Source organism: Acanthamoeba castellanii, assembly GCF_000313135.1.
Source record: "Acanthamoeba castellanii str. Neff unplaced genomic scaffold scf7180000084603, whole genome shotgun sequence".
In the NCBI taxonomy this organism is placed as follows: Eukaryota; Discosea; order Longamoebia; family Acanthamoebidae; genus Acanthamoeba; species Acanthamoeba castellanii.
In genome coordinates, this window is record NW_004457654.1 from 1,009,115 (window position 1) to 1,028,404 (window position 19,290).

General features: G+C 58.2%; 5 protein-coding genes across 5 annotated transcripts; 3 read left to right on the plus strand and 2 right to left on the minus strand.

The window, feature by feature from the left end:
- Nucleotides 1–8: 8 nt before the first annotated feature.
- ACA1_071640 (uncharacterized protein) lies at nt 9–4,242 on the plus strand (the record flags this gene model as incomplete). The annotated part of the gene is made up of 16 exons (XM_004353018.1): nt 9–623; nt 737–911; nt 1,001–1,104; nt 1,206–1,365; nt 1,498–1,610; nt 1,714–1,823; nt 1,936–2,017; nt 2,120–2,259; nt 2,341–2,443; nt 2,527–2,590; nt 2,724–2,866; nt 2,972–3,044; nt 3,203–3,526; nt 3,603–3,678; nt 3,765–3,915; nt 4,012–4,242. The coding sequence occupies 16 exons, from the start codon at nt 9–11 to the stop codon at nt 4,240–4,242; spliced, it is 2,664 nt and encodes an 887-aa protein (XP_004353070.1).
- Nucleotides 4,243–4,661: 419 nt separating this feature from the next.
- Nucleotides 4,662–7,863, plus strand: ACA1_071650 (acetoacetate decarboxylase; the record flags this gene model as incomplete). Its single annotated transcript, XM_004353019.1, has 14 exons — nt 4,662–4,763; nt 4,841–4,908; nt 5,009–5,124; nt 5,210–5,249; nt 5,372–5,454; nt 5,535–5,624; nt 5,728–5,843; nt 5,959–6,367; nt 6,470–6,610; nt 6,742–6,832; nt 6,912–6,978; nt 7,081–7,240; nt 7,316–7,416; nt 7,624–7,863. The coding sequence occupies 14 exons, from the start codon at nt 4,662–4,664 to the stop codon at nt 7,861–7,863; spliced, it is 1,824 nt and encodes a 607-aa protein (XP_004353071.1).
- Nucleotides 7,864–7,995: 132 nt separating this feature from the next.
- ACA1_071660 (leucine rich repeat domain containing protein) lies at nt 7,996–12,325 on the minus strand (the record flags this gene model as incomplete). The annotated part of the gene is made up of 16 exons (XM_004353020.1): nt 7,996–8,110; nt 8,212–8,366; nt 8,490–8,631; nt 8,769–8,907; nt 8,981–9,097; nt 9,185–9,311; nt 9,481–9,583; nt 9,713–9,849; nt 9,986–10,157; nt 10,298–10,385; nt 10,500–10,713; nt 10,801–10,906; nt 10,955–11,114; nt 11,246–11,833; nt 11,905–12,023; nt 12,153–12,325. 16 exons carry the CDS (start codon nt 12,323–12,325, stop codon nt 7,996–7,998), a joined length of 2,655 nt encoding a protein of 884 aa, XP_004353072.1.
- A 1,165-nt stretch (nt 12,326–13,490) lies between these two features.
- ACA1_071670 (uncharacterized protein) lies at nt 13,491–14,132 on the minus strand (the record flags this gene model as incomplete). The annotated part of the gene is made up of 1 exon (XM_004353021.1): nt 13,491–14,132. One exon carries the CDS (start codon nt 14,130–14,132, stop codon nt 13,491–13,493), a length of 642 nt encoding a protein of 213 aa, XP_004353073.1.
- A 192-nt stretch (nt 14,133–14,324) lies between these two features.
- On the plus strand, nt 14,325–19,258 carry ACA1_071680 (uncharacterized protein; the record flags this gene model as incomplete). The annotated part of the gene is made up of 18 exons (XM_004353022.1): nt 14,325–14,617; nt 14,704–14,782; nt 14,859–15,000; nt 15,114–15,207; nt 15,329–15,406; nt 15,550–15,744; nt 15,860–16,039; nt 16,113–16,243; nt 16,356–16,538; nt 16,665–16,903; nt 17,005–17,277; nt 17,370–17,432; nt 17,534–17,669; nt 17,759–17,836; nt 17,928–18,033; nt 18,228–18,273; nt 18,365–18,522; nt 18,625–19,258. The coding sequence occupies 18 exons, from the start codon at nt 14,325–14,327 to the stop codon at nt 19,256–19,258; spliced, it is 3,108 nt and encodes a 1,035-aa protein (XP_004353074.1).
- Between the last annotated feature and the right edge of the window lie 32 nt (nt 19,259–19,290).

The following is a 19,290-nucleotide window of genomic DNA, read 5'->3' on the forward strand; positions in this document are numbered from 1 at the left end:
ACAGATTCATGGTAGACATCCTCAAGCGAAACCTCTCCGCCATCGAGATGCAACGGTTAGAGACCGAGCGCAAGGAGAAGGCTTCCCTCCTCGACTCTGCCTCTTCCTCCTCTTCATCTTCATCTTCCTCTACTTCTCACAATCACAAACATCACCATCACAAGAAGAGCAAAAAAGATGGCGACCAGGCGCGGCAGCTCACCGAGCACGAGGCGAAGCAGGAGATCGAGCGACGGCGCGAGGACGAGAAGCTCGCCACGCCCGGCGGCCGGGTCAAGGCCAAGGTCACCGCGGCCTGGCGGCGCTCCGAGGCCTATCGCACCCTCGCCGCGCACTGCTGGGACCGGCCGCGCATGACCCTGGCCGACACCATGCTCCTCAGCCCGTGGCAGAAGTGGAAGAAGTACAACCGGGTGCCGTGGAAGGTGGTCCTCCACGCGCTCATCTTCATCGTCGTCACCGTCCAGGTCCTGCTGGCCTACGTCGAGACCTCGCAGTACACGCGCGCCACCCACAACACCTTCGAGAGCCTGTTCCTGGCCACCTCGGACCCGGACGTCACCAGCGTCACCATGCACACCATGGAGGAGGTCATCGAGTCCCTCAAAAAGACCGTCAACACCGTACTTACTCACCCTGTCGTGTGTCGTGTGTCGTGTGTGCAATTCCTTAGTGTGTATCGTGGCTGACTTCGACTGGTTGTGTGTGTGTGTGTGTGTGTGGTCGGCGTGTGCAGTATTACGATGTGAATAATGTGGCTATCGACATGTACATGCAACGGCATTCAGATCGAGATACGTTAGGCGACGTGCGGCCCATACAACTGCACTACAGCTCCTACTGCCGCAACTTCTTCGTTTTCGAGAACGACACGTGGGACATCCAGGCCGACGACATCCAGCAGACCGACGGTGCGTCTTGTCTCCGTTTACGGTGGTGGCGAAGCTTAAGGTGGTTGGCTGGCTGGCCGGCTGGCCGGTTTGTGCTGACGCGGGCGCAGTGTACTACAATCTGACGCAGGATGACCCCTTCGGCCCGTTCAACGCGTCCGACCCCGACTCTCTGAACGACGCCTTCCAGCGCCTGGCACGTCCCACTCCTCAAGTCCTTGGGCCTCAATGCTTCATGTGCTAACGCATCGCTTGTGTTGCGTGTGCGGTTGCGTGTGTGTGTGTGTTTGTGTGTGCGGTGGTGTGCCAATGCAGGTGAAGATGAGCGTGTCGTTTAACTTCATCAACTTGAACGTGGGCGTGCTGGGTCCGATTCCGTTCATGTGGGACGTGCTCCTGCTCTACACGAAGGAGGGCGGCGAGATCACCCTCGAACTGCTCCTCGACAAGCAGATATACTACACCACCTCCATAGGTATATATCTTTTTATTTGTAATGTATATATTGATATATCTTACTTTCATTTTTGCGTCGACATCGCGACGAAACACTAAGTGCGTGTTGTGTTTCCCAACGTGTGTTGTAAATATGCGGCGATCGTCGCAGGACTGGAGACGCAGAACCTATTCACCATATTTCATGCGATCGTGTTTGCGCTGAACTTCATTTCCTTCGTCTTTGCCGTGCGGGCCTTCTTTACCAACATCGTCACCTACCTGGTACACTCTCAGAACCTTCCGGTCAGGTGTGCAACGCGCGCGCTAACTCGACCGTCGTGTGTGTGTCGTGTGCGTTGTGCGTCGTGCGTCGTGCGTCGTGCAGAGGACAAGGCGGACGTACCGGGCCATTCCTCGAAAGGTGATGAAGCAGGAGATGTACCCCGCCTGGTCCCGCATCCCCTTCTCCGTCAAATTCGAATTCTTCCCCCTCTGGTGCGTCAGTCAGACCGTCTCTCTTCTCTCTTCTCTCTTCTCTCTTCACTTTTTATTTTCGAGTGTGTGCGCTTGGATTGACCGCCGCCCAACGTTACGTTGTTGCGCGCAGGAATATTCACATCATCGTAACGTCGGTCTTCCTCATGCTCGCGTCCGTGCTGGGTCTGATCGAAGAATTCGGCTACAAAACGGTATCGTGCCCCCTTCCCCCCCTCATATCTGTGTGCGCCATGCGCGTGTGCGGTGGTGCGTGTGCGTGTGCGCTTTTGGCTGACGCGAGGTATGATGTGTAGGCCATGGCGTACTCGATCTTCGAGGGCATGGGCGCGCTGGGTGCGTCGGTGACCATCCTCCGCTACCTCGAATACTACGAACACTTCTACACCCTCATCCTCACTCTCAGGCACGACTGCCCACCATGTTCTCCATCATCGTGTGTGACCATTGTAATCTTATCGCGTGTGTGTGTGTCGTGTGTGTCGTGTGTGTCGTGTGTGTCGTGTGTGTCATGCAGGATCTCGGGATTGCGGATCGCGCGATTCATTATCTCGGCGTTCCCCATTTTCTTCGGGTACATGCTCATGGGCGTCGTCCTGTTCTCACCCTACTCCAACCGGGTACGGGCCACTCCCCCTTTCCCTTCACTCCCGCACCGCAAGCAGCCCGGTGATCTCACTTCTTCTTTTTTTATTGTTGCCAGTTCGAGGATCTCAACAACACGGCCATCACGCTGTTCGCCCTTCTCAACGGAGACGACATCCGCTGTACTCTTTCCCTTGTCTACTACCACACACACACACACACACCACACACACCACACACACACACACACACACGGCACACACATGCACATGCACACACGGCACACGCTAACCGCCAGTGTGCGATGGACAACAGCTGCGTTCGAGCAGTTGAACGAGAACTACCCCTATCCGATCGTGCCCACCATCTACCTCTATTCGTTCATCGCCCTCTTCATCACTGCCATTCTCAACATCTTCATCTTCATCATTGAAGACTCCTACCACGCCGCCAAATATGTACGTCAGCCCGCACCGTGTCGTGCGTGTCGTGCGTGTCATGCGTGTCGTGCGTGTCGTGCGTGTCGTGGCATACGTTGCTGACATTTACATCTGTGAATGCAGTCCCGTCGAACCCAGGCCAAGGGTGCCGCCGCTTACGCGGGCGGACACTACGGGGGCGATGGCGGCCACCATGGTGGTCACGCACACGGTGGTGGTCACGCACACGGTGGTGGCCACGAACGCCGTGAAGAACGTACGAAAGAGTCGCGCGTGTCCATGTGTCGTGTGTGTCGTGTCGTGTCGTTGGTCGTGTCGTGTCGTGTCGTATGCTGAACTGATGATGTTCTGCAGGAGGGCATGGAAAGCAGGAGATGGACATCTTCGCGCTCTTCCGAATCCTGGACAGGGAGTACAACGTCAACGATGACGACGATGACCAAATCGAACTCGACTCCAACCACTCGCTGAGCGACTCCTCGGATGGCGAGCAAAAGAAAAGGAAGAAGAAATCCTCGAAGGAAAAGAAGAAGAAGAAGGCGAGCAAGGCCAAGAAGGAGGCCAAGCCCAAGGCTGCCTCGACCGACGAATCTTCCGACGACGAATCCGACGTCTCGTTGGAGTCCGGCGCCGTCGGCGGGCCGGCTCCCTCGAGCTTCTCGATCAACGGAGGCGAAAGTACGATTCCGCGCACGCACCGCACACGCACGACACACGCTAACAAAAGGCCTGCAATGCGTGGTCGACATTCCAGTGGTGGCGAACATTGGCGTGGCCGGACTCCTCCGACAGAGCCTGGGCGTGGCCGGACACAGCGTGGCTCGAGCGTCGTACGAGTCCTGCTCGCCCTCACCGCACACACCGCACCCACCACTGTATTTGGCTCAACTTCCTGGGTCGTGTTTTGTGTCGACAGCGCGCACAGCTACGAGTCGCCGGCGTCATCGGCGCAAACGCCGCCGCGCCTGCCACGCATGTCGAGCCGCGACTTCCGCGACCTGGGCTTCAGTCGCCCGGGCGACACCCCGCGCGCCTTCAACTTCCGCATCACCTACAAGAAGCTCAAGGTACTGGACCCTGACACACGACACACACGACACGACACACACGACGCACAGCCTTGTCTTTGAATCTGACGCACACAACGCATCAATAACGCACAGCGCGACTTGAACGAGATCATGGAGGACCAGATGGCCGAGTTCGAGGACGAGCTGGTCGTGCTGACGTCCGAGCTGCAGCTCAAGCACACGGCCCGGCTGCAGAAGCGGGTCAAGGCGCAGCTGCAGAAGACCTTCGAGAACCTCCTGCCCGGCCAGCATAGCGGCGCGTCCACGTCATCGTGGGACTCGTATCGCATGGGCGCCTCCGAGTACCGCGAGTCGCCCTTCTAGACGGGGGAGCTCGACCGTCGCTTTCGTTCTTTGTCTTCGCGCATGTAAGTACACTTTTGGCCAACAAAAGAACGAAGAGACGCGCGACGTGTCCGGAAATTGCCCGGCTGGCTGTGGAAGAACATGTTCGAGGGCGAGAGGGCCAAGCAAAAACTGGGGGTTGGGACCTTTGGGCCTCCGGCAACTTGGGCGCTCTGGGCCTGGTCCCGTCGTTCTCTGTTTTCTCGGCCTCCAAAAGAAAAAGGCCAACGTTCTCTTCACCTCTCGCCCTACGGGATACCCACCACTTCCCTTCTTCGCTTCACCGACACACACCACGTCACCTGCTTGGCCGGCACCCTGACCTCACACGCCATTCTTTCTGCCGTCAACACAACAAGACACACAACAGCTAACAATAGAAACGATAACATCATATCATGCTCCGCCGTTCACACTCTGCTGCCCGTTCGGTGCTCTCAGGAGCTCCTTGTGTGCTGGCCACGTCCGGCACCCGATGCCTGGCTTCGTCCACCCTCAACGTACCCATCTCACTCACCCGCCGCGTGGGCCACATGACCAGGCTAGATAACTAACTCACTCCTGACCAAACGTGCAGGGTGGTCTGACCCGCGAGCAAATCCTGGCGCTGCCCTCCATGCCCGCCATCTCCCCTTCCTACCCCATGTACGCCCCCGTCGCTTTCGTTCTTCTCTTTCTTCGCTTTCGTTCTTCGTGGCTAAAACTGTGCTGGTGGTGGTTCATGGGCAATGAACCTGCCATCCAGGGGACCGTACCGGTTCGTGAACCGGGAGTACTTCATCGTGACCTACGAGACCGACATGGACAGCCTGCGGCGCGTCATCCCCGAACCCCTCGAGCCCATCAGCAACCAAGTCCTATGTACGCTCGCCTTTTCTCTCTTTTTTTTTAAATTTTTTCTTTTTTCTTTGCGATTTATCGTTTTGACGGATTCTGGCATTCGCAGATGAGTGGATCGCCATGCCCGACAGCTCCGGCTTCGGCAGGTTCGATCCTCACATCACACACACACACACACACACACCACACACACAAACACACACACCTGCACACACACAAACACACACGACACACTCTGACGTAAGGTGATGCATCCACATGTCTGTAGCTATCAGGAGAGCGGGACGGTGGTGCCGTGCCTGTACGAGGGCAAGCCGGTCAACTACACCGTGCAGATGTTCCTCAATGACGGTACGCGCCGCCAGCGCTCTTGATGGGGGGGCTGGGCCACGTTGACCATCAACCATTCATCACCGCTTTCAACCACACAGAGCCGCCGATCGCGTGCGGCCGCGAGATCTGGGGATTCCCCAAGAAGTACGCCGAAGCCGAGCTCCGCGTCGAGAAGGACACACTCACGGGTGCGCACACCGCACGACACGACACGACACGACACGCATGACACACGCACACTCACACACGCACACGCACACGGAGGATTGATGATGAGGGTTGGTGGCCCAGGCATTCTGACGTACGGCGGGAGGCGCGCGGCGATGGGCACCATGGCCTACAAGTACAACCGGCTCGACAAGACCACAGCCACCAACTCCCTCAGCAAACTCAACTGCAACCTTAAGGTTGGCCCTCAACCCATTCTTTGCATTTCTCATCACACCTACCCGCACTCACATCACACGCGCAACCGCACACACCGCGCGCGCGCACACACACACACCACACACACACACACAGATCATTCCCGGATACGACTTCAAGCCGCAGATCGCGCAGCTGGTGGCCTACAATCTGCAGGACATTGAGGTGATGGAGGCCTGGGAGGGTCCGGCGCGGCTCCACCTCATCCCGCACGTCAACGCACCGGCGGCCGACCTGCCCGTCCGCAAGATCGTGGGCGGCAAACACATCCGGGCCAACCTGACCCTGCCCCACGGCTTCGTGCTACACGACTATATCTCCGAGCGAAAGAAGTCGGAGGCAAACTTCTACATGAACGGCAACCCGCTGGCGGCGGCGGCCGAGAAAGCGAAAGCGACAGAGAAAGAGAAGGCGAAGGTGGCGCCACAGGATGACAAGGCTGGGCTCACGAGGGAGAAGGTCCTCAACCTGCCCTCCATGCCCGCCATCTGCCCCAGCTACCCCGGTACCACTCCCGCGCGTGCGTGTGCGGTCTGTGCGGTGTGTGCTATCGCGCGTGTGCGGTGCGTGTGTGGTGAACGCTCACCTTTGGCGTGCGTGAGTGCAGCGGCCCCTTCGCAGATGAGCAACCGCGAGTACATGATCATTTCGTACAAGACCGACCCCGAGGCCGTCAGGCGGTGGGTGCCCGAGCTTCTGCAGCCCGACGACAACGTCCACCTGTCCTGGGTCAAGACCGAGAGCTCTGGTGCGCACGCCAGACACAATTTGTCTCTCATTCTGTTAATGTGCGACCGGCCAAGCCGCTGAGCGAACGTCGTGTGTGTCGTGTGTGTCGTGTGTCGTGCGTCGTGTGTGTCGTGTGTCGTGCGGCCACAGGCTACGGCGTGTATCAGAAAATGACCGCGTCAGTGGGCTGCAAGTACAACGGCGAGGACTGCACCTTCCCGCTCATGGCCATCGTCAACTGGTACCGCTGACCTCAAGACCGCACATTCCCTGCTGGGCCTTGACGTGTGTGGTGTGTGTGGTGTGGTGTGTGTGACCAGTTCGTCGGCCATCACTGCCGGCAGAGAAGTGCACGGCCAGCCCCAGAAGTTCGGCTTCCCGTCGCTGGTACTCTTCTCTGCTCTTTGCTTCTCTTCTGACGGCGAGTTGCGCGCACTACGGCTGTTTTTAACTCCTATGTGTGGTTGGTTCGGACCTATAATAACACAGACGGTGGACAAGGACACGCTGTACGGTGAGACCAAGTACGGCCAGCAGGAGGTGGCGACCGGCAGCATGGTCTACAAGCACCACCGCCTCGACCTCTCCCAGGCCTACAAGTTCTTCGAGAAGCCCGAGATCAACCTCAAAGTCATCCCCAGCGTCACCGGTACGCACCACACGACACACGCGACACACACGATACGACACACACGACACACCATTTTTTGACTCCTGGTCGCAGGCGAGGCGGAGATCGCGCAGCTGATCAGCCTGCTGCCGAAGGATGTCAAGATCAAGGACGCCTGGCGCGGACCCGCCCGTCTCAACATCATCCCGCACGTGGTACGCTCTTCTCTCTCCCCCCCCCCATCGCTCTGGCTGCCCTGTTTTTGGTTGTTGTGTTGACCTTCACCTTCTCGCCACGATCACCAATAGAACGCGCCTTTGGCTGGTACGCTCCACTCGGCATTATTATCATTCTTGGCCATGTGCGCACTCACGACACACGACACACGACACACGACACGCATAGATCTGCCGGTCGTAGAGGGAACGTGCGAGGGCCACTACATTGTCGTGGAGGACATGGTGCTGCCCGAGGGCACTCTCATTCACGACTACACCCTGGACGCTGGCAAGGAGGATCACCAGCAGCAGTCCGAGCCCGCCGAGGCCTCTGCAGCCGCTCCCCAGCCGGGTACCGGCGACGCCTCGGACAGCGCCTCCCAGGAGGAGCGCTTCCGCCGCAGGATGGAACGCTTCTTGCAGATGCCGACCATTGTGCAGTGATCGGTTGCAAGAGAGAATGAACAGCTCACATTTGTTTTTCTGTAGCTGTGACGTCAAATCATAAGTGTGGATTGTTTGCGGGGTACAATGTTTCCTTTTGGTTTGTTGTGCGCTCGGCCAATACGTCGCAAGCTACACGATCTCGAGGCCTGGGTGCTGCTCCATGACCTCGGCCTTGGTTCGGTTGCTGATGCCCTCGCGTCCGAGCACTATCTTGGACAGCGAGGGACACAGCTCCGGCACTTGCCTATGGCACACAACACACACACCACACAGACACACACGACACACACCACACACAAGTCAAAATTTATCAATGTTTGTGTCTCTGGGGGGGTCTGTGAGTACCGCAAGACGGGGGCGTCAAAGTTGGGACAGCCGGGGACGGCCAGCGTCTCCAGGTGCTGGAGTATCCGCAGGGCCTGCGTGAACGTGGCCGACGACAGCTGCTTGCAGTGCGACACCTTGAGGTCGATCAGATTCTTGCCGCACCTCATCAGCACCTGTGCGTGTGCGGTGTGGGCGTGTGCGGTGTGGGCGTGTGCGGTGTGTGCGGTGTGTGCGGTGGGGCGTGTGCGGTTAATGATGCAACGCGTTGCGCTGTGGAGGTGAAGAACAAAAAGTACCTCGAGAAGGGCCTCGTCGCCCATGGAGCACATGGAGAGGTCCAGGTCGCGTATGTCGGTGCAGGTCTGCGCCAGGCAGCGCAGCGTGGCGTCCTGGATGCTGGTCGACTGGGCAAACACCACCGACGACAGGTTGGGCATCCTGCACGCACGCGTTCATCGTGAGCGCACATCTGTGTGCGTGTGTCGTGCGTGTGTCGTGCGTGTGTCGTGTCGTGTGCGTGTGCGGTGGTGCGTGTGCGGTGGTGCGTGTGCGGTGGTGCGTGTGCGTGTGCGCACCGTCGGACGAGGCTGACGGCCATTTCGTCGGGGAATTGGGGGCAACTGGAGACGAAGAGGTACTGCAGGGTGGGCAGTGCGGTGGTCCGTATCTCGGGCCCTTCGTCGCTCGAGCCCGGCAAGCCCAGGTTCGCGCAGCCTTCGGGGGACCCGCCACCAACATATATGTGATTTGTTAAGGTGGCGGTCGCGGTGGCGCTGGTGGGTAGTACCGGAGAGGAAGAGCTTGGCGAGGACGGGCAGGTTGTCGAGGAGGTGGTGCACGCAGCGCATGTTGGTGACTTTCAGGCAGTTGGACAGAATGAGCCACTCGAGCCGCGGCAAGAACCCTGTGTGCGCGTGCGACAGCACGAGCGGCGCGTGAGACAATGACACGACACACACGAGACACGCAGCATACGACACGCGGCGCGTACCGTTGGCGAGGTGCATCACGCCCTCGTCGCTGATGTTGGTGTCGGAGAAGGTGAGGTAGGTCAGGCAGGAGAGCCGCGCGATGTGCCCCAGGTTGCTGTCCCGCACATGCGTCGAGCGCGACACATCCTGAGCGTGTGCGTGTGCCATCGTGCGTGTGGGTGTGCGTGTGCGTGTGCGTGTGCGTGTGCGTGTGCCATCGTGCGTGTGCCATCGTGCGTGTGCCATCGTGCGTGTGCCATCGTGCGTGAGCGTAGAGGCTTATGGTAGAAAGGGGGAATGGAGGAGGCGCGCGAACCAGAGCCTGAAGGTTGTGCATGGCGGACAGGCTCTCCTCGCCAAAGGTGGCGATCAACGGGTTGCAACCCGACAGCTCCAAGAGCTTCATCCCTTGGCAATGCCTGCGTTGTGTTTGGATTTGCCACCAAACAGTTTACAAAACACAAATATAATATTACAATAAAACATAATAATATAATATAAAGAATTCTAAATGAATAAACAGACAAAAAAAGGTGAGGGAAGAGCACTCTTGGAGGGCGTGGATGACTTTGCCCGTGACGAGCTCGCAGTTGGCCAGGTAGAGCGTGTTCAGCGAAGGGCACTGACGAGCCACCTCGCACAGGGACAGATTCGTGACTCGAACGCACCCGGAAAGGTTCAACACCTGCGCACACGAAGTGTGTTGGTTGATGATGGTTGATGGTGGTTGATGGTGGTTGGTGATGGTTGATGGTGGTTGGTTGATGTTGGTTGGTTGGTTGGTGGTGGGTGGTGGTTGGATGGATGGCGAGAAGACGCACGTTGAGTTCCTTGCAGTGGTAGGCGATCTCGAGCACTCCGATGTCGGTGACGAGTGAGCAGCTCGACAGATAGAGCGCCCGCATCTCACGGCAACTGCGCGCAAAGGCCTGCACCGTTTCGTTGGTCACCACGGGGCAGTTGGACAGATACAGCGTCCGCAGTCGCCGGCAGCTGATCGCCATAACACACGGAAGAATGTCAACCATGCGAATTGGTTTAAAATACATAAATAAAAATATAAATAAAAATAAAAATATACAAAATAGGCAGTATTGTTATCAGTTATTATTAATTAAAAAAATAAAGCGTACCTTGCGCCGATCATCCGCAGGGTTTGGTCTGAGGCCGAGCAGCTGGTCAAATCGAGGAACTGAAGCGTCGAAGCGCACGACGCAGCAGCTGCAGCACGACACGACACGACCAACGACACGACACACAGCACAACCACACAGAACACGATCAGCGACACGACACACGGTGGGGCAGCCCGAGTAAGCCGAGGAGGCGCGGTACCGATGGCGGCCAGAGCCGAATCGGCGATTCTCTTGCAGCGGCCGAGGCCGAGCTCCTCGAGCTCGGGGGCTCGAGCCAAGAGGCGGGCGAGGCCGCCCGACGCTGCGGTGTCGGTGAGACGGCAGCGCGAAAGCGACAGCGCTCGCAGCGCCGTGCAGTGTTCAGGAAGCACCCCAAAGATCGACGCATTGGTGATCTGCACAAGGCCTCGTTCCTTATTGGCGCACACGACACGACACGACACGACACGACACGACACGACACGACACGACACGACACGACACGACACGTGGTGTCGTACCTTGGGACAGGCGAAGACGATCAATTCCTGAAGGTCGTTGCAGGCCTGCGCGAGCGAGACTATTGCGGCATCGCTCACGTTCGTGCAGCGGGTGAGATCGATTTTTCTGCGCAACGGCGCGTTTCGTTGTCAGATGGTGGTGCCAGGCACGCACGAACGGTCGACGTAGACAAGACCGAGTCCTCGGCCAGGGCGATCGTACCGCAGGTTGGGGCAGCATTTGGCCACGGTGGCGACCACTTGATCGTTGACTCGCGGGCACCGCGTGATGTCCAGGCTCGTCAGTGGCAGCCCCGCCCCATCCGCCATTTTATCTGCACCACACGTCCATCAGACGGACACGACACACACACACACACACACACAACTACCAGTATTACTACCACCACCACCAACACACACGACTCACACACGACACACACAACTGCAATGATGGCTCGCATACCTGACAGTTCGGTGAAGAAGGCGATGAGATCCTTGGAGGTCATGTTGACGCACCGCGAGAGGGAGAGGTGGGTCAGGTGGAGGCACGGCGTCGCCAGGATCCGCGCCAGGGTGCGCCGGGTGAGGTTCTCGCCGCCGGCCAGTGACAGCTGCCGCATCTCGGGGTCCAGGAAGTGCCCCACGTTGTCGTCGCTCAGCACCTTGCGACTGATCGCCGTCGCCAGCAGCGACTCAGCGATCGGCTGCGGCAGCGTCGAACCGAGCGACACCGACAACGCCGACGACGATGATGATGAAGACGAGTTCAGGCGCAGGTGCGACATCATGTCGGTCATGACGGCGTCGACGCAGAGGTCCTTGAGCGGCAGAAGGCCCTTGACCAAGGTAAGGGAGTCGCGAGGCCTGGCGGGGAGGAGTTCGAACTCGTAGATGGAGATGAGCTCGTGCGGCTGCACGTCGCCGTAGATGTCGCGCAGGATGGCGGCCAGCTCCTCGCGGCCGCTGAACCCGTCGCGCCTGGCGTCCGCCTCCGTGATCGCCGCGTAGGGCTTGACCTCGAGCGCCTTGATGCGCAGAGACCCGACAATCTCTGTGGCGCCAAGGCTGCATTGAGCGTGCGTGTGCGTGTGCGGTGTGTGGCGCAGAGCAAGAAGAGAGTACCCTGAGAGGGGTTGAGCTGCAGGGGCAGCACAGGGGCCGAAGGGCAATGGATGTGGCCCGGGAAGTAGCGGATGGTGGTCGTCTTTTTGCCGCTCTCCACCAGCGGATAGAACGCTTCTCTGTTTTGCACATTCAGTAAAATAAGAAGATATATCCATGAGATGTCTGGCCGTATGCTGTCGTTAACTCTCACCACCTCATCCACCACTTCATCAAAAGAGCGTGGCAGCTAAGATCTGTGCACGAACCTCAGACCTATAACGGGACGGACGTGGCGGGGCACGCTAGGAAAATCTATTTGCAGCTGGGCGAGTAGTGGCGCAGCGTCGTCGGTGTGCGGGCACGCAAGCTGCATCACCGACTCATCTTCGGGTGTGTCCCCAACGGCGCTCGGTGCGATGCACAGCCGGTACCCACGCATCTACGTTTTTTGTTTTTTTTTCTTGTTTGCTTTTTTCCTTGCCTTTTTCCTTGCTTCCTTCTTGTTTTTTTAAGTGAATTTCAAGCCGTCCGCCATTGGTCTCTGTAGCCAATGCAAAATCAAAAAATAGAGGTCACCGGGACATTGGACACGGGACTCAGCCGTTACCTCCTTTGCTCTCTAAGATGCATGATGGATGCCTAAGCGGATAGAACTGCCCTGGGGCTTTTCAACGTGCCCTCTTGTGGTGATAATGCGGTGGATGGCCATGATGACGCGACGTTCTTCTCCCGCTTATCCTACCTGAAGAAACTCGAGGAGTGTTTAAAGTCGTTCATGGTTATGAACCAAGGGTCAAGCTTCCTCCTCTTGGAGTCTTTGGGGCACCACCACGACCCTGGCGTGGGTCTTGAGACTCACTCCGGGTCACCTCCGGAGGCCTTTCTATTTTATGCCAACTTGGCCAATGGCGCGGGCAGGGCCGGGCGGCCAGGGATGGGCATCCATCAAGTTGTGGCCTCATGAGGTGAACGATCATCTGCAAGGAGAGGAGAAAGATTGTGAGGTCCAGCTCCAGCGCCATCACCACCTTTTCTTCCACAACATCTTCTAAGATAATAGTAGACGGGGGAAGGGGAGGGGGAATAGTACCGTCTCGTGGGCTCACTCTGCGCCTTGCTGGGCCTGGTTGGAAGCGAGAAGGGCACATAACTTAAAACAGCCGGCTATGTCCGCCTGACAAGCTGTGCTCAACTCACCTTCCCCAGCCTGCTCTCACCCAGCGAGCCACAAGGGAGGGCAAGCTCTCGTTTCCGCGGTGCGCCATGGCGCCAAGCGTGCAAAAACGCGTTTCCGCAGTGCGATGGCGCGAAACTGCCTTCCCCAGATTCCAGACGCAACATATGTATATTAGCAAAAAATGAAAAGATGGGGCGCCGCCCGGAATCGAACCGGGGCCTCTCGCACCCTAAGCGAGAATTTTACCACTTAACTACGGCGCCTATTGGTTGCTGGAAGACGAAACTCGGGTATCCCGGCAGTATGTTCCCGATCAAACGCTCTCCTCTCCGAACGGGGTACGAAGGCGGCCCAGCAGCGTGGTTCTCTTGGAGAAGGAGTGTATTTACAGCTGCGATCGCAGTGTATGTTCATGATGCGGAAGGGACTAGTGGTTGTCCGCCACCGGTGGCGGTGTCCTGTCTTCGGCCGACATGCACTCGCTCTCCTGCTCCTCGATGGGCATGTTCCTCCTGCGCTTGGAGGGACTGCCGTGCCGATCGCCCATCGAGTTCGCTCGTACCCTCTCCACAAGCGACAGCACTTCGGACAGGCTCATGGCGAGGTCATCGACCTCGCTCTTGTTCCCTGTGCTGCCGCTCGAAGAGGCCCTCCGCTCTCGTCCAAGCGCGACTTCGCCCTCGTCGTCTTCCCCTTCATCATCTTCGATCACTCGTTCGGCGTCTTCATCAAGTTGCTTCTTGTAGAACGCAACTATCTCCTGAGCCAAGGGGCGCAGCTGCGCCGTGAGGAGCCGCTCCTTTTCCTGGATCCAGAACTGCCATTCCTTGAGCGCGGCAGACATCGCATCGAAACCGCTGGCACTACGCCACAGCTGGATCTTCTCCGTGGCCGCCGCCTCGGCGCGCTTCACCTCGGCCGACACCGCCAGCAGCCGATCAAATTTATCATCAATGTCTGAATCGTCCGCACCGCCAACGGACGACTGTCTGCTCTTGCGCTTGCCCACTTTCCTCGAAGTCGAAGGAAGATCCCTCTCCATCGCAGGGCTTCCCTCGTCTTCCTCCATCTATCTCGCAGATCTCTCTTGTTGCCCTTCCCAGGTGTGATTTTTCGTTTTCATTTTCGAGCCGTAGGTCCACATATTTTAAGAATTTCAGCCCGAAAGCACCCGACATTGTCGTCATTCCAGAAAGACCAGTCTGGAGAGAGAAGGCTGGGGGGATCATAAACAGAAGGACGCGTTGCGTGGATGGCACACATGGAGACCACTCTGCCGCCAGGGGTGGCGGCACTGCCTGCGCATCATGTGGCGCGCGCAGGCGCGACGATTACCAACAGCACGGGCGAAGATTTGTCGTTCGAAAAATTCTACACTTCGATCTACATCAACATGGCGATCGGTGCACTCTGCATAGTTGGCTTCTCTCTCATCCACAGGCGCAAAATATTCGGCCTCTACCGATTCTACGCCCCACGAAAGAAGGCGATCGATAATCCCATCTCGGCCACATTCTGGAAGAGCTTGGTCCTTTGGATCTGGCAAAGCTTGAGGTACGACGAGGGTTCAACCTGCTCTTCCATAAAGGGAACACCAAGAGCAATTATTATTTAATTATTAATACTTCAAAACAAAATAGATACACGGACGACCGGCTGTGGCGAACGCACGGCCCAGACGCACTGGTTTATGTGCAGTTCATTCGCTTGTGCCTCGGGGTGCGTACAAACTACCACCTCGTGCGCTTGTTCTTCGTTCGTGTCGGACTCTAACGCCACATATACTATGATGCAGATGAGCATTGCGCTGCTGTTCGTGGGCCTGATCATCGTGCTCCCCATCAACTATTCGGGCACCAACGACTACAAGGTGACCGAGATGGGCCGCTTCACCATCTCCAACCTCCACGACGACGATCCCAAGATGATCGCTCACAGTTGCGTCGCCTTTCCCTTTCTCGCGTCCCCCGTGCCCCAGCGCGCCCAACACTAACGCACGTGTCCTTTCTTTCCTCACACGACACCACACACACCCACACACACACCGCAGTCGTGTTCACCTACCTGTATTCCTTTGGCGGGTATGCGATCATGTGGTGGAGCTACCGGCACTATGCCGTCGTACGCCGACGGTACATGGACCGGTAAGTGGTTTGCGCCCACCGTCATGCCACAACCGCGCGCACGCGTGATTCAATGTCTATCCGTGATTATGGTGGCGCTCACGTTCTGTGCCGCGTCTGTTTGTTTGTCGGATGCTTGCAGGAGCGAGCCGCGCAGTTTCACGCTGCTGCTCAGAAACATTCCCGACCGCCTGATGGACAAACCCGAGCTTCAACGATGGTACCATGTCGTGTGTGTCGTATGTGTGTCGTATGTGTGTCGTATGTGTGTCGTATGTGTGTCGTATGTGTGTCGTGTGTGTGTCGTGTGTGTCGTGTGTGTGTCGTGTGTGTCGTGTGTGACGCTGACAAGCGCATGCTTAGGTTCGAGGACCACATGCACACGAAAGTGGTGGACGTGCAGTTCGTCTACTCGGCGCAGTCGCTGGACCGCCTGAAGAAGAAGCGGAACAAGTACTTGGACAAGCTCGAGCGGGCCGAGATCACCTACCAGCGGAGGAAGCAGAAGCAGGAAAGGCGCGAGCAGGCCAAGTCCCAGGACGTCGGCTTTTGGGACGGGTATCGCACTCTCACGTGTCCTGTGCGGTCGTGCGTGTGCGGTCGTGCGTGTGCGGTTGTGTGTGCGCTGACTGACCATGTTTTGTGTTTTTCATAGCGTGTTGGAACGCGTCAGCTATTGCCTCTCGTGCAACTGGTTCCGCTCCAAGAACGAGTACCAGACGCTCGACGACCTTCGGCCGGTCAAGCGGCTTGGCTTCTTCGTGTTTTCCTACTGCGGACCCAAGGTGGACGCCATCACCTACTACAGGGAAAAGATCAAGAAAGTCAACCGCGTCATCAAAGCCCACCTCAGGTGTGTTTCGATTCGCGTGTTGTGCGTGTGTCGTGCCGTGTGCCGTGTAACCAATGCGAATCACGTGTGGCAGGTCATCTGTGGTAGAAAAGAGATTCAAGAAGGCGCACTCGGCATTCATCACGTTCGATTCGATGTATCCCGCCCGCGCGCCGCCGCAGCCCTTCATCGATCCCCACCTCATGAAAGTCGAAGCGGCGCCCGGTACCTTACATGCTTCCACCGCACGCACACGACCGCACACGACACACACGACACACACGACACACACACACACACACACACGACACACCCTCACGACTCGAGTTGTCTGCAGAGCCGTCGGACGTCCATTGGGAGCAAGTGACGATCCCCTACTTCTCGCGGATCGTGCGTCAGCTCCTGGTCAGCGGGGCGTTGACGTTCTTGATCGTCCTGTGGGTGTTCCCGGTCGTCGCCGTTCAGTCGCTGGCCAACCTGCAGACCCTGTCCAAGGTCGAATACCTCACCTGGCTCCAACGTACGTAACTGTGTGTGTCGTGCGTGCGGTGTGTGTGTGTGTGTGTGTCGTGTGGTGTGTGTGTGTGTCGTGGTGTGTGTGTGTGTGTATGAGCGCCACCTTACACTCTCGTCGACAACAACGCAGCGATTATTGAGGTGATGAACGACATCAGCCCTCAGATCCTGGCGGTGGTGGAGGGCTTCCTGCCCTCCCTGGTGCTGCTGATCTTCATCTCCATCACCAAGCCCATAATCGAGCTCCTCTACTCGCACCAGGGCGAGTCGAGCTATTCGAGGATCGAGTGGATGACCATGGCCACCTACTGGGGCTTCCTCATCTTCAACGTCTTCCTCGTCTCCACCATCGGTGGCGCCATATTGAAGGTAATCTTTCCGCGGCTTCGCTCTTCACGAAACCACCACCACTCAACCTGTATGTGTGTCGTGTGTCGTGTGTCGTGTGTCGTGTCGTGTGTGGTCTGCAGGTCTTGGATGATTTCGTTGACAATCCGCGCTCGATCATCAACCTGCTGGCGTCGTCGCTGCCGCAGCAGAGCGGCTTCTTCATCAACTACCTCTTGATCGCCGGTACGAAGGACCCCAACACTACACGCGGCCAGGAGGAGCTCATAGTTAGTCATCACTTCGTGCACTTCTTCCCAGGCTTTGGTCGTCTCCCGCTGAAGCTCTTCCGGTTGCCCGCACTCGTCCAGCGTATCTTCACCATCATCCTCTGCAAACCCGTCACCGAACGCGAGGTGCGCACACAAGTCCTATTCTGTTGGTTTCTGATTGTTGATTGTTGAGATGTTTGACATTCTTTCATTCTTTTGCGTGTGCGCACATACAGAAGAAGAAGCAATACCGCCCAGAGTCATTCGACTACTCGCTCGAGGTGGCTGAGGAGCTGTTGGTGCGCTGCCGCCACCCCCAATGTGCTCCTCCCATCAAAGCTCACAAAACTGAGTATATGGCGTGGTCTTTGGGGGGGGGGCTGCGCTGGTACCTGGTCAGGTCTTCACGCTGACGCTGTGCTACAGCTTGATGGCGCCGCTGATCACCATCTTTGGCTTCGCCTACTTCTGTCTGGTGTTCCTCATCAACCGATACAACCTCATCTACGTCAACGAGCAGCGGTGGCAGGGCGGCGGTATGCGTCTCGCATTTCCTTCCGCGTTGCCCGAATTCTGTGGCGTGTGTTGTGCCGCATCTCACACACGCGTGGTTTATCGGTTTTAGGCACCATGTGGTCCATCGTCTACCATCTCTTCATGGCGGCTATTCTCCTTTTCCAGCTCATCATGCTCGGCATTCTCGGTACGACGTGACAGCGCCAATGACGCACGCACGACACACACGACACACATAAAGTTGGCTCACACGCTCTGTGTCGCGGGGGGGGGTCCAGGTCTGTCGCAGTACGGAGGCGGCCTCACGCTCGTGGTCTTGCCCTTCATCACGGCCGTCCTGTGGTTTTGGATCCACAAGCACTGGGGCCACACCACCACCTGGGGGTACGTCGCACCACCAGTGTTGCGACCACACACACACACACACGACACAACACACACACACACGACACAACACACACACACACGACACAACACACACACACACACACACCGCACGCACGCACGACTCACGACACACACACACACACACACACGGCACGCACGCACGCACACCTCTCACTCGTCTTGCCTATCAGGACCGCTGGAAGGCACGGACGTGATCAAGCCGCAGTCGTGGGACGAGTTCGTCGGTACTTGTGCTGCGCCCTGGCCCGCGCCACGCCGGCGACGACTAACGATCTTTGTGTGGGGGCGTCCAGGTGCCTATCTGCAGCCTCCGTTGCAGCGCGACGAGGAGGACGCGGTGGACAACGGGTGGTACGACGAGGACAACGAGGAAAAGTCCGCGCAGGAGCGCCAGATCGATGAGTCTAGTCTGGGCGGTGCCGAGCTCTGGAGCTGGAAGACTGCCAAGCTGCAGGACGCAGTCCGGTTCGTTCACACCACACAAACACACGACACACACGACACACACACACACGCACACACGGCACGCGCGCGTGGTAAAAAACCTAATGGTTGCTCTGTATGCAGGCGGAGCAAGAACAGGCTGCTGGGTAAGAAGCAGCCCACGTTCATTTCGCCGCTGCTCGACCCGCTGCTCGGCGACGCCCTCCTGCTAGACCTCACCTCCGACGGCGAAAGCGATGACGAGGCCGGGGCCGGGTCAGCCGACAGCCGACGAGGGACCTACCAACAGCCGCAGCTCGGCGGCGGCCGTGCCAGCGGCGGCAGCAGCGGGGCCAGCAGTGGGGCGGAAGACAACGGCAGCGGCAGGCGCAGGCGGCGGACGGGCTCGAGTGGCGGTAAGACGGAGGAGAGGAGGAGCACCAACAGCAGCAGGAAGGGCAAGGAGAAGCACCACAGCGCCCGCCGGTCGGTGGAGGACGTGGAGCGGGAGGAGGACGGAAGCGAACGCTACAGCGTGGGCGGCGACGTGGAGCAGGGTGAGGCCGGGTGGAAGCGCGTGAGCGCACGCCACGGCGACGAAGACTACACGACGACCACGACGACGGCAGCGACGCCGCCGATGGCGAGCCCACGACGGCGGCCCGTCGTGGATGAGGCAAACAACGCGGATCCGTCCAGCTCGACGGAGAGCAGCTTCAGCCCCAGCGCCAGCGTCGGCGATGAACGACTCGCCATCCTGCGATCCACCGACGCGTGAGCGGCGTGCTTGTTTTTTGTGCGCAAAACGCG